Source organism: Miniopterus natalensis, chromosome 2 (assembly GCF_054644295.1).
Source record: "Miniopterus natalensis isolate mMinNat1 chromosome 2, mMinNat1.hap1, whole genome shotgun sequence".
In the NCBI taxonomy this organism is placed as follows: Eukaryota; Metazoa; Chordata; class Mammalia; order Chiroptera; family Miniopteridae; genus Miniopterus; species Miniopterus natalensis.
This window is the reverse complement of record NC_142082.1, coordinates 180748686-180763755: the sequence shown is the minus strand read 5'-3', so window position 1 is coordinate 180763755 and position 15070 is coordinate 180748686. Positions and strand designations below refer to the sequence as shown.

Sequence of the window (15070 nt, the reverse complement as noted above, 5' to 3'; positions counted from 1 at the left end):
ATTACCATGTCGAGTTGAGTACATTGGCATGGAAAGGTAAATTAATTTGCCCAAGGTCACACAGCAAGTGGCAGAATCCCAACTTGGATTCCACTTGCCCTCAAAGCTCACACTTCAGTTTTCCTTCGGATTGTGGATTTCCTCACCTCTCTTCCTAATCCAAGTAGGTGGTCCTTGAGTTCAAGGACTACCCGTATTCCTCTCTGTCCCCAGGGCTGATGTGACCTCAGGCGCACAGCAAGGGCTGAGCTGCTGCTGTGTGGTCAGCTCCCTGCTCAGTCAGTTTCTCTTGACAGATGTCGTGAATGAATTTGTAAACACTTGCCTCTTTACATAGGAAGATAGGAGAGCCAAGATCGTACTGGCTCTGCAGTCATTTCCCCCCCCTGCTGTGTCCTTTCCCACAGGGACATGAAGAGTGTAGACCAAAGAGAAGCACAAAATAAAAGGGCAAAGCACACGTTCATCCACCCTTCAGTCTTCAGTGAGGAATCCCTGGGAAAGAAACCTAGAGGAAGCCTTCCGAGGGAGGCTGCATTTCTTTTAAGGTTTGTTCAAAAAAAGACCATGGGAAAAGTAGAAATGTGAGCAGTGTAAGAATCCTTAATACACAGAAAAAGAATACACAAAAGTTCACTCACTTTTATGTGTCACTCAATTCTCTTTTTTTTTTTTAATCTTCACTAGAGGATATTTTTTCCATTGCTTTTCAGAGAGTGGAAGGGGTGGGGGTGGGGGTGGAGAGAAACATCCATGTAAGTGAAACACATCAATTGGTTGCCTACCACACTCCCCTGGCGGGGCAGAGGCTGGGCATGGAGCCTGCAATCGAGATAGGTATGAGCTTGACTGGAATCGAACCGGAGATCCTTCAGTCCTCAGGCCAACACTCTAACCACTGAGCCAAACCAGCCAGGGCTCATTTTTTTAAATTATTGTTAATGGTAGCAGAAAGAGCTACCAATGACTTTGTACTTCCTCTGTACCAAGCGTTTATACTTTATGAACTGTGTGAGTCAGAGCTCTTTGGTTGCAAGTGCCAGGAAACCAGCTCAAATTAGCTTGAGCAGAAGGAAAATCTAGTGGCTTCAGTGACCAGGCAGCCCACAGACAAGCTGGGTGCAGGTGCGTTGTTCCTAAGGGCTCAATGATATTTTCAGCGCCTCTCTCCCTCCATCAACACTCCGTGTGCTGGCTTGTTTTTCTTTTTTTTTTTTTAATGCATATTGCCAATATAAAATGCTTAATTTTATCTGGTTTGTTTTTCAAGCTACCTTTTTTCTCAGAGAAAGAAGAAGGGCCAGAGACAAGCCTATGTTTTTATAGCACATGACCTAAAAGAAAGAGATACATCCTTTCCCAACCTCCATACACCCAACCTCGCTGAAGTCTCTGATTGCTCTGCTTGGGTCATGGCCCCACCCATCCTACCTGGACCAACACTGTGTTCAGGAAGAAGCAGTGCTATGATTAGCCAGGCCCGAGTGTCCATGTGGCCTGAGATAGGAGGGCGCAGTCAATGACATGGGGTACAATGGGTGACATGCCATCGGACAAAGACAACATGCCCACTTTATTATATTTGTATCTTACTAAATCCTATTAAATAACATTACTCCCATTTTACTGAATAGAAAACAGAGGCACAGACATGCCAAGTAAGCATTGACTAAAGACCTTCTATGCCAGGCACTAAGGATACAAAGAAATAAGTAAATTAAAGTCCCTGCAGTCTAGGAGGAAAAAGATATGTGAATAGGTAACATGCCACAAGTTGCATAGGTCCTAAGAGAACACTTCAGAAGGGAACACAGTTGTTTGCTATGGGGAGGGGAAGAATGGGCTGGTTACTCTAAGCAGAGAGCTGCTCAATCCAGTTTGTAGAGCTAAAGCTTATCAGCCTGCCATTGGGTCTGGCTGGTCAGGGAGAGATGAGGAAGGAATGGAGGGGCATCAGAGGTCTTACACGACACACCTGAATTCTGCTGTCTTAGTGCCCATAGGTAGCCATCCAGGAGTCTACTGTACAGAAATAACAATATTCAACTCTGGAACTTGCATCCATTATTCTAAATAACATGCTTACATATGTTATTTCTTGATATTTTTTTCTTCTAAGACATTATCTGTTGGTAATTTTTTCTAGATTGTTAAGAACTATCAAAAACTAAGCAGTATTGTTTTCCACATTCTCAAATATATCATATATATTATATGTATGTTCTACTAGATAATGTGGTCATAACAAGGACAGATGCAGTTTCTTGTTCTTTTCTCTCCATTGCAAGCAGGTGCACACTCCAAAGGGTTAAGAAAAAGTCGTGGCAGAAGATCCTAAAAGTCAGGATACATGCCATTTACTTCTTTTTTTAATTTTGGAGTTCTCCTTCTCAGTCCCTTATTCTCCCCATTTAAACTGGTGTCCTCTAGGTCTGCTCACAGTGACCCTCTTGGGGCTTTTTTCACCATCATCCTAGGACTTCCCTTTGTCAACTTTACTTTGTTGGAGTCTCTGTTTCCCAGGTCAGATGTCTTTTTCTTTCTTATTTTACTTCCTCATTTTGCTGGAGCACATCTTCTAGTAGCTCTCCAAGACAAGGTACATGGGAAGTTTTTTTTAGCCTTTACATGACTTTTTTCTTGATTAATATTTGACAGATGTTTTGCTGGGAATAAAATTCTAAATTAAAAGTCAATTTGCCACAGAATTTTGAGAAAAAAATTTCCCCTAATTTCTAGTTTTGCTGTTGAAAAGTCTGGTACCATTCTGATTCCTATGGCCTTGAATGTTATATGTTACCTTTTTTTTGGTGGAAGGTTTTAGGATATTGCCTTTATCCCTAGTAGTCTGAAGTTTCACAATCAGGTGCCTTGCTATCATATCTTAATATGTTTCAATAGGATTGGGAACTGTCTCAGACTGGAGTAGTATCCTCCAGTTCTGAGAATGTTTATTATTTAATAATTTCCTTCTCTTCATTTCCCTAGCTCTGTTTTTTTGGATTATACTCAGTTGGTGGACCTCCTGGACTGATTTTTTAATTTTCTTATTTTTATTGACCTGTTGGAATCTATATGAATTTCTGTCCTACTTTCTAGGAGAATCTCTATATTCTATCTTCCAACACTTGTTTTAATTTAAAAATTCTAATATAGTATTCTTAATTTCCTGGAGTAAGCTCTTTCTTGTATTTTGGCTGTTCCTTTTTATAGCATTCTCTTCTTTTTCATAGATGTGATATTTTCATCTATAGCTGAGAATATTGATCTTTGTTTTTTAAGTTTCTTCTGACCCCCATATTATTTTTGTGGGTATCTTTCTTGGGTTCCTTCTTCTGTTTTTCTACTTATTTGCTTGTTTTGAACTCTCTCTTTCACCTTGAGTTTTTCCTTAAATTATTTATGATCCTGGACTGTCTTTATACATTAAGAGTGAAGCTCTGAAAAACTGACAGTGGGTGTAAGTAGCAGAGGCATGGCTTTTCAGTTGGTGGGTTCTCTCTCTTTTTAGCAATAGGAAAGCAAGCCAGCTTTCTCACTGAGAAACCCTCAGATATCAGCATCTGCGTGTCTTTCCTCAGAAGCAATTTATTTTCTTAGAAGAAGGATCCTCCAGTCATTTGCCTGTGGGGCATATACCTGGCTAATGGCATTCTGGAAACAGGAAAGAAATGGGGGTAGGGATCCTGCATTTACTAGACAGACTTCCACTTAACTTTCTTTCTTTTCTACTAATCTAGTATCTCCAACCCTGAAGTCAATTTATTTTAATTTCTCCAGAAAACAAAAGCAAAACAAAATCTTCCTTGCCCTTGGCACTCTTTCTCAGAGACCCTCATAGTCCATCAAGAGGGCTCCTGGAGTTCCAGCTTACTGTTTACCAGGCCAGCAGCTCTAAGGAGGAAGGGAAGAAGAGGGCTAACCCCATTCTCTGTCTGTCTGTCTCTCTTTCCCTCTTTAAAAATATATATTTTAGCCCTAGCTGGTGTGGCTCGTTTGGTTGGGCATTGTCCAGTGCACTAAAAGCCTGTTGCCAGTTAGATCCTAGTCAGGGCACATGCCCGGGTTGTGGGCTCGATCCCCAGTGGGGGGCAAGCAGGAGGCAGCCGATAAGCGACTCTCTCATCATTGATGTTTCTCTCTCTCCCTCTCCCTTCCTCTCTCTGAGATTACAATAAAGATCTTAAAAAAAATGAATATGTTCAGCACTCTACTTCAGTTGTTTGCTGTTACCAGTGTTATTGATTGATTGATTGATTGATTGATTTGTAAACTTTTTCTTTCAACACCTATCAAGATTCCAGTGAACACTTTGAAGAAATCACACTGAACTTCTGACCGATTTTTTTGATGTCTCCTTTGTTTCCCCACAGGAGGAAAAAGGAGGAGGAGGAGAGACAGAAGTTGGACTCCTCTCCCCCCCCAGTTTCCAGGCCTGATGAATTCTCTCCGCTGGACCTAGGGAGCTCCTGCAGAGGGTCTGATGGCTCTAATTTCAGGTAGGTAGAACAACAGTAGGAGAAAAAACTGGCCAAAGGCTGAAAAATAACAATAACGATTCCCTAGGTAGAGAAGAGAGTTCATTATAGTTTTTCCTAGGCTGAGTGAAAAACAGGAATGTGGAGTTTTTTGCTCGAGTGACTCCATTTATTCATGGCATTGGCTCTTTTACCCATTATTTTATTTAAAATATTCTAACTGAACAGCAAGCAACTAGGTGTGAGGGGTGCGGGGGAACGCATGACCCCTGTTTCTAAGGTTACGCCAGTTGACTATAGAGTGTAGCCATGGAAGATGACGTGGCTTTAGTCACACTCCTGACATTGAAAAGAAGTGAAATCAAGTCAAAATGGCTCGATTGATGGGAGGGGAGTCCAGATTGACACTTAGGCGCTTCTGTGGAGGAAGCCTATTACCTGCACCATGACCACCTTTCTGGAAGAGGGTCTCCAGCCACTGTCATTCACATTTTTATTTTACTCCATTTTCACCTGGATCTAGGCAATTTCCACAGGTGTGTTTATTCTGTTCATAGACTCTGACACTCTAATTTTATTGGAATGATGAGCCCATAGTCAGACCCCAGGTAAATCCAGCTGTTTCTTTTTGCAAGTGATACGTCTCACCACTTGGGCCGTAGGTGGCCTTGCCGTTACTCAGCTTTGGCAAACTCAAGCCTTGAGCATCAACAGAAGTAATTCAGAGCTGACAGCGCAGCCCAGCTTCTGCAGGTGACAGTCAGTAGGCAGAATTCCCTCCCTAAGTGCACCCTGTTGGCTTCAGATATTTACTAAAGATCATCTCAGTATTGAACTTAAAGTTCCTACAAGTTTACAGTGAAAAATTTGATCAGATTACATATGTCATCAAGTTTTATTCTCTTGAAATGGGAAGGGATACAATGAATAAAATAAAATATTATAACTAACAATATTAAATTATAATACGATAGTAATGGCAATCATTTGTTAACTGGTAACTCTGTGCCAAGCATTAAGCTAAATGGGTTAGGAACGTGACCTCACTTTACCCTTTATAACAGCCATATGAAGTAGGGATTCTCCACTGTGTTTCCCACAGCAGCAAGCCCAGGTTTGGAGAGGTTTCAGATTGACACTGGGTAAATAACAGTAGCTAAGAGACAGCTCCTATTTTCAAGGGGCTCACAGGCTGGTGAGAGAAGGCAGACAGAGCAAGAAATAAATGCCTAAAGTTCCAGAGGGGCTATCAGACAGAGGCGGCAAAGCAGGCAGCAGCCTGGAGCCACACAGATGCTTGGCCCAAGCCGGCGTTTGCCAGGCAGAGGGCAGTGGATGAGGAAAGAAGCCAGCCTTCCCAGTGGGTGGAGCAGCGGAGGTAAAGGCTCGGGGCCAGGCGGTCAAGAAAGTGTGTGAGGGCCTTCCAGGAGAGGTGCCTGGAGAAGAGCCCAGGACAAGTTATGAAGGGATTTCCATGAAGCATTTTGTGTCTTAAGTCATGGAGAGCCACGAAAGATATTAAACAGGGAAACCGTGTGGTCATATTTGGACTTTAAAAGTCCTGATGGCAGATGGTGGTCTTCACAAAGGGAGGCTATATGTATTTGGGGGGAATTTGCAAAGTCTCCCACAAATATTTACCTCTGTGTGGAACCCTGGCTATACCTCTTGATCAGTAGTCCCCAAGTTTTCTTGATCTTGTCTGTCTCAGTAAAACATTTATGAGAACTCAGCCCCTAATTAATACATTAATTATTTATGAACCATAGATATATACTTATATACATATAAGTATATGTAAATATATATTTCTATACTAATATGTATACTGTAAAACATAGAGAAAAATAGAAATTAAAAAGGATGAATAGAAATATATAATATATAAGTAGAAATTCCAATATTGTCTCCTTTATAATGGCTCCATTGTGGATCTGTTTTGTGGTAGCGATGACTACCCTGGACAAGCCCCAGGTAAAGGAGTTACCTTTTAGTTTCCCCCACAGGAAAAGATGAAGCAGTAGACGATGAAGCAGTAGACGGAGCTTTAACTCTAAAAAGATCTAGGGTTTTGAATCTGCGTTGTGCCCCTCTATGACTTTAGGTCAAGTTACCTAAGTTCTCTTGGCCTATTTCCTTGGCCATAAAAAATGTGGATGGCTCTTATGTATAAAAGAGCTAACCCATATAAAGAGACTGGCACAGAAACTGCCAATAATTAATAGTCATTATATTGTTTTTTCCCCTAAAACTTTTTACATCCCTTAATTCAGGAAGACTTCGAGCATGCCTGATTGAGAGCACTAGTCCAGTCCAGCCTGACTCCCTGGTTTTCTGGGCTGTGTGCCCGCTGCCAGCTTTCCAATCAGGGCAGCCCATCCCCTGCTCACTCACCACGGAACTGAAATGGTGAAGCTCCAGAAAATGCGCAAGTTCTTGCCCACAGGGAAGAGCCTCCAGGCTCCAAGAGTTTCACATTCAGACAGGGCACAGCCAGGGCCCAAAAACATCCTCCTAGACACCCCATTGGAAGTCACTAAGGACTGATGACCCCAGACTTTTAGGAGCCTGAAGAAGAGCAGATTTGCTCTTCCTGTTACAGATACCAGGAGAAAATTGAGAAGTGGTCTTTCCCGTGATGAGCATATTCCATCAATTATCTCGTTAAAGTCTCAGATCAGTCCTCTGAGGTAAATGTTATTGTCCCTGTTTTTCAAAGGAGGCAACTGAGGCTCACATGAGTCAGGACACAGGCTCCTCATGAGTCTCTTTCAAAAATCCATCTCTCTCTCTTTCGCTCAGGCCCTTGGCGCCAGCAGGATGGGCAAATGTCACGGTCTCCGTATTGCCAGGAAGCTCCGGAGCCACCGACAAGATCAGAAGTGGCATGATAAACAGTACAAGAAAGCTCACTTGGGCACAGCACTGAAGGCCAACCCTTTTGGAGGCGCTTCCCGTGCAAAGGGAATTGTGCTGGAAAAAGTAGGGGTTGAAGCCAAACAGCCAAATTCTGCCATCAGGAAGTGTGTCAGGGTCCAGCTGATCAAGAATGGCAAAAAAATCACAGCCTTTGTACCCAACGATGGTGGTTTGAATTTTATTGAGGCAAATGATGAAGTGCTGGTTGCTGGGTTTGGTCGCAAAGGTCATGCTGTTGGTGACATTTCTGGAGTTCTCTTTAAGGTTGTCAAAGTAGCCAGTGTCTCTCTTTTGGCCTTGTACAAAGGCAGGAAGGAAAGACCAAGATCATAAGTTTTCTTGGTGAAAACTCAATAGTAATACATTTTTCATTTGCCTAAAAAAAAAAAAAAAATCCACATCTCATCATGCTACTCTTTTGCTTAAAACCTGCAGCTTCTCCTCATTCCCCGAAGGAACGTAGGGATAAAATCCAAACTCTTAGACATGAGACCTTCATGAGGTGCCTCCTGCTCACCTCTGCTCTCTCCTCTCTCTCCAGCCCCTGCCTCTCAAGCCACACTGAGCCCCTGCAGCTGCCCTAGGAGGCCAAGCTCCTCCTGCCTCTAGGCCTTGCTTGTCACAAGCATCTTCCTCTTCAGGAAATGCCATTCCCCCTCCCACCTCGGCCCTCCTTCCCCAGCCAGCTCCTGCTGCTGCTTCAGAGTCAGTGCAGATGATGTTTCCTCCTCCAGGAAGCTTTCCCTGATACACACCCAGAAGATCAAGGTTAAATGCTTCTTCTCTGAGCTCTCAGACTTTTTATAACCTGAAAACTCACTGAGCCCAAAGCAGTGCAAGGAACTAAGTTGGAACATTCTGGGTTGGGAGACTTAGAGCAGACCCATTTTGGAGAAAGCAGTCCAGCGGTTGTTTCACCAGGTTACTGCTCTAGGGTCGAGAAGAGGCAGGCTCCAAGTGCATGTGGAATAGGGTGAAGGAGCAGACGCTGCCACATTCAGGGCATTTTCCTGAACTCACAGCCCTCATCCTGCCATCTGTTGGGGATAAGACAGCCAGGAGTCATAGAAGCCCATAGAAATCTCATTTTAAATTCTGGCACCCAGTAAAGGACAACTGACTAACATAAAATCTGAATTTTTAGTATATTTGCAAAGTTTGGTATCTTAAAATGCCACATAATGTTAAGCAATCACAGCTAATGTTTTTCTTATTACTTTTACTTGTTCATTAGTTAGTATGACCTTGAGCAGTGGCCCACAGCAGTTCTCCATAGCTAAAACTTACCCGGGGCTTGTCCCTGCCAGGTCCTCGTTCTGTTCTGAGCGTGATCCCTGTCTTATTTAATTCTCACAGCATTCCTGTGAGATACGGAATATATTACCCTCGTTTTACTACTGAGGCAGCCAAGATTTAGTGCCTTCCTTAGGCTCTAGGGCCTGAGTTGTGTGCTCACATTTGGTGAGCAGTTAGGCTCCAGGGCCTGAGTTGTGGCCTAAATATTTTTTTATTGACTTACTTATTTGTTAATATTCACCCAAGGATATATTTATTGATTTTAGAGAGAGAGAAACATCTGTCGGTTGCATCCTGTATCTGCCCGGACCAGGATTGAAGCCACAACCTAGACATGTGCCCTGGCCAGGAATCAAACCCCCAACCTTTTGGTGCGTGGGAGGATGCTCCAGCTAACTGAGCCACCCGGCCAGGGCGAGTCTAACTATTCTTAAGAGAAGGCTTAAGAGAAAAACTTATATGGAGACAGTTTTATTAATTTTTTTAAATTAAAGAAACAACCACTGATACTGGCTTATATACCTAGCAGCATGTTTGAGTTATGGAAACTGCCAGGTTAGGAGTAGCTTATAAATACTATTGTTTTTAACATCCATTTTACAGTGGAAGAGGAGACCTGCCAATTCAGTTCATTTTAAAAAGCATTCATTGCTCTTTATATACACTTTTTTTTTTATCTGGCTAATTCGTACTTGACCCTTAAAGCCCAGCTCAGGCATCACTACCTATTCTGTAGTCTGTGCTTTTCCAAACATACTCCACTGAATATGTCCAGGGATGTGTGTCTTCCTCTCTGTGCTATAAGTCTCCTAAGGTCAGACACTTAGTCTCATTCAGCATTGACTATCTTGCACCTGCTCCTGTGACTGGCACATAGTAGGGATTCAGCAAATTTGTGAAATGGTGATGATAATAGTATGTATAGCATAAAGTTGTTATGAGGATTAAATTGGTTAACATTTTTTAGACACTTAGAATAAATAGTGCCTGGTACAAAATAAACGTAATTAATAGTTCTACAAAGCTTGTTCCAAAATATCGCACCCCCGAGCCCCTTTCCCATTCCCCAGAAGCAACGCCTGCACCTTCATAACTGATTGTTTCGTACCCTATACTTGTTTTCCCCTCGATGTCTAAATACCATGCTGCCCTGCTCCTTGATTTTTCCGTGTTGGGCTTTACGGAGTTCTCACTGAAAAGGTGAGGACTGAGCTCTCTCACATGTGCACGCCTCCCATCCCCCACCCGCCCAGTGTGTTTCTGTTGTGATTGTGGCTGGATCATTAATCAGCATTATTGTACCATCAATACCATTGCCGTGAGGCACCGAGTGTACTGCGGTTATTTTTCTTTTCTTGCAAAACTATTTGCTATCCCTGGAACTAAGTCTCTTTCTTTTTAAATCTGCCTGTTTTCTCTTTTTTTTCTTATGTACTTACTATAATTTATCTCCAAATTCTCCCTTGGTTATATAAACCTCCTCCCAGTACATCCAGACACTTTACATAATCTCTCAGTCTCAGCTTCTGACCTTCTCTCTGGGTGGTTGATTTCTAGTTGTTTATATAATCCTGGGGACTCCCCTCTTCATTTTTTTGATCATACTGGTTTTTTATTGTTTGTTTGTGTCTTTATGGTTCATCCACAGAGAGTCACCAAGAAGTCAAAAGTAACGCAGGAAAAGGAAGTGTTCTTGCTTGGCCCCTTATCTTCCAGCTCACCTGGAGGAACCCTCGTCCAAGCACTGGGAGAATGTTAGGAATGAAGCCTGCGCATGTTGTTGAGTTTATCTAAAATAGAAACAAGACAGACAAAAAATAATACTGCAACACATCTAGTCATTCCCAGTCCACAGGACAAAGAATACTAAAGTTCACTCCTACCCTGGGCCAAAATCAGGATTTAGATTTAATCAATTCACCTCATTCATTCATGCATTTACTTACTAACTTTTTCATTCACTTATTAATAACACAATGAAATATGTATTATGTAACATAGTAAGTGTAGGAGACATCATTTATTGAGCACTTACTATGTCTTGAGTGCTCCATTAAAACCTTTTTAGACATCATCTCTGTTAATCCTCCTGTCCCCCCACCGCCACCCTCCCGGAGATGGTACTGCTCCCTCCATTTCTCCTGGAGGACACTGGGGCTTGGAGAAGTTGATTCACTAGGTGTCTTTTCTGTGTCGTGCCTGTGGATACAGAAATGAATAAGGACGCAGTCTCTGACCTTAGGGAGCTTACAGTCTAGAAGAGGGGGTAGGATGTGTAGATCAAAATGCATTAGTGCTTTGCTAGAGATCTGTGTGGAATCCAAGAAAACTAAGTAGAGAGAGACTTCATTGAGGCCCAGAGGTACAGGGGCCAGTCTGCAGAAGGAGGCGCAGCAGGGCTGAGAGGCTTAGCTGGTATCATTTGGGGCTCAGTGCACAAAGAGTGACCTATTCTGTGTTAGATCGGTCTGCTCGGCACAGCCAATGGTGAAGAAATCATGCAGAGGGGTGTTTGCCTGAACCAAGAAGCAAATAAGCGCAATCTTGGGACCTACGGTGTCTCCCAGGGATATGCATCTTCATTTGAACCCTGAGTATAACTCTTGGTGACCCCCCCTTAGAGAATATTGCCCAGGTAAAGGGGTGCAGAAAGGGTGATAGAGGAGGAGCTCAAGCTTTGGCCCTGCCTTGCTTCATAATAGATGTATTACTTTAGGCCTAGTAGCTGTGTGACTTGACTTTTCTGAACTTGTTTTCTTAAATATGGAAAGGAATGCCTGCCCAGCAGGGCAGTGTTGTTGTGATGATTACATGATACAACTTATGCAAAGTTCCTGGAACAGCATATTTCACTTGGTAATTGCTACCAACTATTATTGTTATTGTTATCAGCTGTGAAAAAGTATAGTCTTTTTCTGAAACCAGGACACATTGAGCACCGGCCATGCATAAGGTGCCGTGTAGCTCAGATAACCAGAGCGCTGTCACCTTCCCTTTGTTACCTAAGCCACAGTCAACTCTTTATTTGTAGTTTTCTTCTTAGGAGCGCTCTCTCCTATTTCTGCAGCTTTTGCCTCTTGCTGCTTCTGTACCTGGATATCCCTTCTCCCTCTTCCCTGTTAACTTCCAACATTGCTAATTCCTGCCCCTCCTTCAGGACCCCGTGTAGATGGGAAGTCTTCCCTGAAACCCCACCAGCAAGGTTGACATGTGCCCCTCCTGCATGCTCCCAGAGCCTTTCATGCACTCCCATTACGAGCAGGTACCGTTTAGATGTAATTACCCGTTTACCCATCTCTACCACTATTCCCCCCTCAGAGGGAAGGTCTCCTGGTTTTCTACACCAGGGTAAATTGCATCGCTCTCCTTCAAGACAATCCTTGGCATAGTGCTTGGGTCCAAGATCATCCTTCCAGAAATTACTGAGGACTCATAACCATAGGCCTCTCAGAAAGGTCAAGATGAAAAGACCTATCTTTGCTCTTTGTAAATATTAGAAGAGAAAATCATGGGGAAGAATTCTTTGCCCTTTATAAGGGGAGGGGAGTAGAGCGTCAAAGGGAACTAACATTTAAAAAGCATTTACTATAACGTGTGATAAAGCAAATGAGTAATTGGGTGATACTCAGTCATTCCCAGTGTTGCTGTGAACCAGTATTCTCAGCGTGGAATAAAGGAAATTCGGATATTAAATTGAAAAGATGAAGTTAACATCCTGTAGTCCTTACTTTTAATTGATTATGAATTGAGGATATATTTTGTCTTTAAAAATAAACAATTTCTTAAGGAACAGGGGTGAGGGGGTTGTTAAGAGAGGGCAGGGAAGGAGAGGATAGAAGGAATTACAAAGAGGCCCAAAGAAACTTTTGGGGTGAGGGATATGTTCACTATCTTAAATGTAGGGAAAGATTCACAGATATAGACACACTATACCCCACTTTAAATATGCGCAGTTTCTTTTATGTCATTTATACCTCAATAGAGCTATTTTATTTTATTACTTTTTTAAATATATCTTTATTGATTTCAGAGAGGAATGGAGAGGGAGAAAGAGCCAGAAACATCAATGATGAGTGAGTCATTGATCAAGCCTGCAACTGGGCATGTGCCCTGACCGGGAATCGGACCCCAATCGCCTGAATCCCAGGTTGACGCTCAACCACTGAGCCACGCCTGGCCGGGCTCAATAGAGCTATTTTAAAAAGAAGTATTTCCTAATGCTAGCCATTGAAATGACCTAGAAATACTGACCCAGTGGCAGTGACCCAGACTGTGATTTTTTTTTGTTTTTTTTTGTTTTTTTTAAATATATCTTTATTGATTTCAGAGAGAGGAAAGGAGAGGGAGAGAGAAACATCAATGATGAGAGTCATTGATCGGCTGCCTCCTGCACATCCCCAACTGGGGATTGAGCCCGCAACCCCGGCACGTGCCCTGACCGGGAATCGAACCCTGATCACCTGGATCCTAGGTCTACACTCAACTGCTGAGCCACGCCTGGCCGGGCCAGACTGTGGTCTTAAAATGCTATTTGCACTGAAAGGATCCAGGGATCTTTGAGGAAGTGTCTGGTTCCAGATCGAGGGCAAGAAAATCTTGATCCATCTGGAATTTATTCTGGTAAGGTGTGAAGTATGGTTCCAATTTCATTTTTCTTCCAGATGACTGCCTAGTTGTCCCAACACCATTCGTTGGATTCATCATTTCCCCACTCACTTGAAATGGCACCGTCACATTCAGGGTTTTTGTGTGATAGGAAATACATCTTTTTTTTCTGATTTGGATGGAAAGGTCTTCATGTCTACTGTTTAACTACCCCAGGGTTTTTGTTGTTTTTTAAAAGAAAAACAAAAAGTTGTATATAACCATCAATGTCATATTCAAACAAGATTTTTACCCTCACTTTACAAATTTATTACCAAGTTCATTTCAGTTTCTTTGAATGTACTGCACACAACCTTCAAATATTATGAACATTTCTCTCTCCCAGCTGTCACTACACCAAGCTACATATGTTATGTTTCCCTAAATCATCTTGCTGTGCTCTTTGCAGCTCTTCTGTACAGTTGATGTCTCCATCTAACAAGTTGCTCAAAAATCGCTATCATTATTTTAGGTGAGGCCTCAAAGTGAAAGCCTATTATCACTATCCAGTTCATCCCCAAAATGAGCATTAATTTCCACTTAACGTGAAGGACAGGATATGTTTCTGGGAAATAACAGATTGTGAAGAGCTACGGCAGTTGGCTCTTTGAACAATCCACCTGGGGGGGGGGGTGCCCTACAAAATGCCAACCGCTATTGTGGGAATTTTTTTTGCTATTTATTCCAGCAAATGATTCAGACACTGAAGACAAAGGGTCGCCCTGTACTAGGTCTGGAACCCAAAAGCTGTTTGCACAGAGATTCATCCAAGATCCATCATCACAGCCTCCACCTCGACAGATGCTCTTTCAGATGTGTCATGACTCTCAGTCCGCCTTTCGGGGGGAGGAGGGCGCGAAAGCGGGCCTAAAGTTTCTGTTTAAAAGCTTGGGCCCAAAATAGGTTTGGCTTCTGTTGTCTATTTAAAATTCCAAGTTAACTTTGTGGCAGGTCTTCGCGCGGCCAGCGTATCATCCAGTACCGGCGACCGGACCGGCGGAGGGACGAGGGCGCGGCGGCCGGACGCCACGCGGCCCCTGAGGCACCGGAAAGGCCGGGCCGCGACCGAGACGGCCGGGTGGCAACGCGCTGCGCCGCCCCGCAGGTTCCGCCGGGGCGCCGTGCTCTCGAAAAAGAGTGGAGAGAACGTGCGCGTGGAACCGGCATCCGCGCAGAGAGAGGGGGAACGTGATGATTTCGTAGGGTGCTTGCTGGGGCGGAAAACGGTGACCGTCTGAGTGGCGTCGGGAGGCGCGGGAGGAGCTAACGCATGAGGAAGGAGCGTCTCCACCCCACCCCCAGGGCCCGAGCGAGCCCCCCGGCGGGAGGCCGCTCCGCGCGTTCCTTCTCCCCTGGAAAGTGTATGTACTGACAACCTCTTTGTGAAAGTGTCTAATAATAACAGACTGCCCCATCTTAAAATAAATAAATACAATTTCAAGTTGAGACGAAGAACAGTCACTCTCCATCCTGAGTGGGTCTTGGGTGCCTCACTCGCAGGCTAGAGAGTGGCAAGTGGTGAGTCAGAAGAAAGAAATTAGGAACGCTGAGGGGCTAGTGCAGCCAGGTGTGAAGAACCGGGAGCGGAAAAAGCCTTGAGCAGGAGGGGAAGAGCCTCATTTTGGTTCTCCCGACCCCTTCTGCACATCGCCCGCCGCCACTCAGCCACCGCCCCTCAGCAGCCCTCCTCCGCCTCCAGGGCTTCCCCTTCCCGTCCCCTTCCCAGGGATCTC

At 43.7% G+C, this 15070-nt stretch overlaps 1 protein-coding gene and 1 pseudogene across 2 annotated transcripts in view; both read left to right on the top strand.

Moving 5' to 3' along the window:
* Positions 1-6772, top strand: part of FAM227A (family with sequence similarity 227 member A) — a 39423-nt gene extending 32651 nt beyond the window's left edge. The window contains 3 exon segments of the mRNA XM_087813807.1: positions 408-534; positions 537-548; positions 6752-6772. Coding sequence (XP_087669933.1) covers positions 408-534; positions 537-548; positions 6752-6772 — 160 coding nt within the window.
* LOC107531249 (small ribosomal subunit protein uS12 pseudogene) lies at positions 4417-8825 on the top strand (annotated as a pseudogene). The gene is made up of 2 exons (XR_015714085.1): positions 4417-4499; positions 7281-8825. The product of XR_015714085.1 is annotated as a small ribosomal subunit protein uS12 pseudogene (transcript).
* The last annotated feature ends 6245 nt before the right edge of the window (positions 8826-15070 follow it).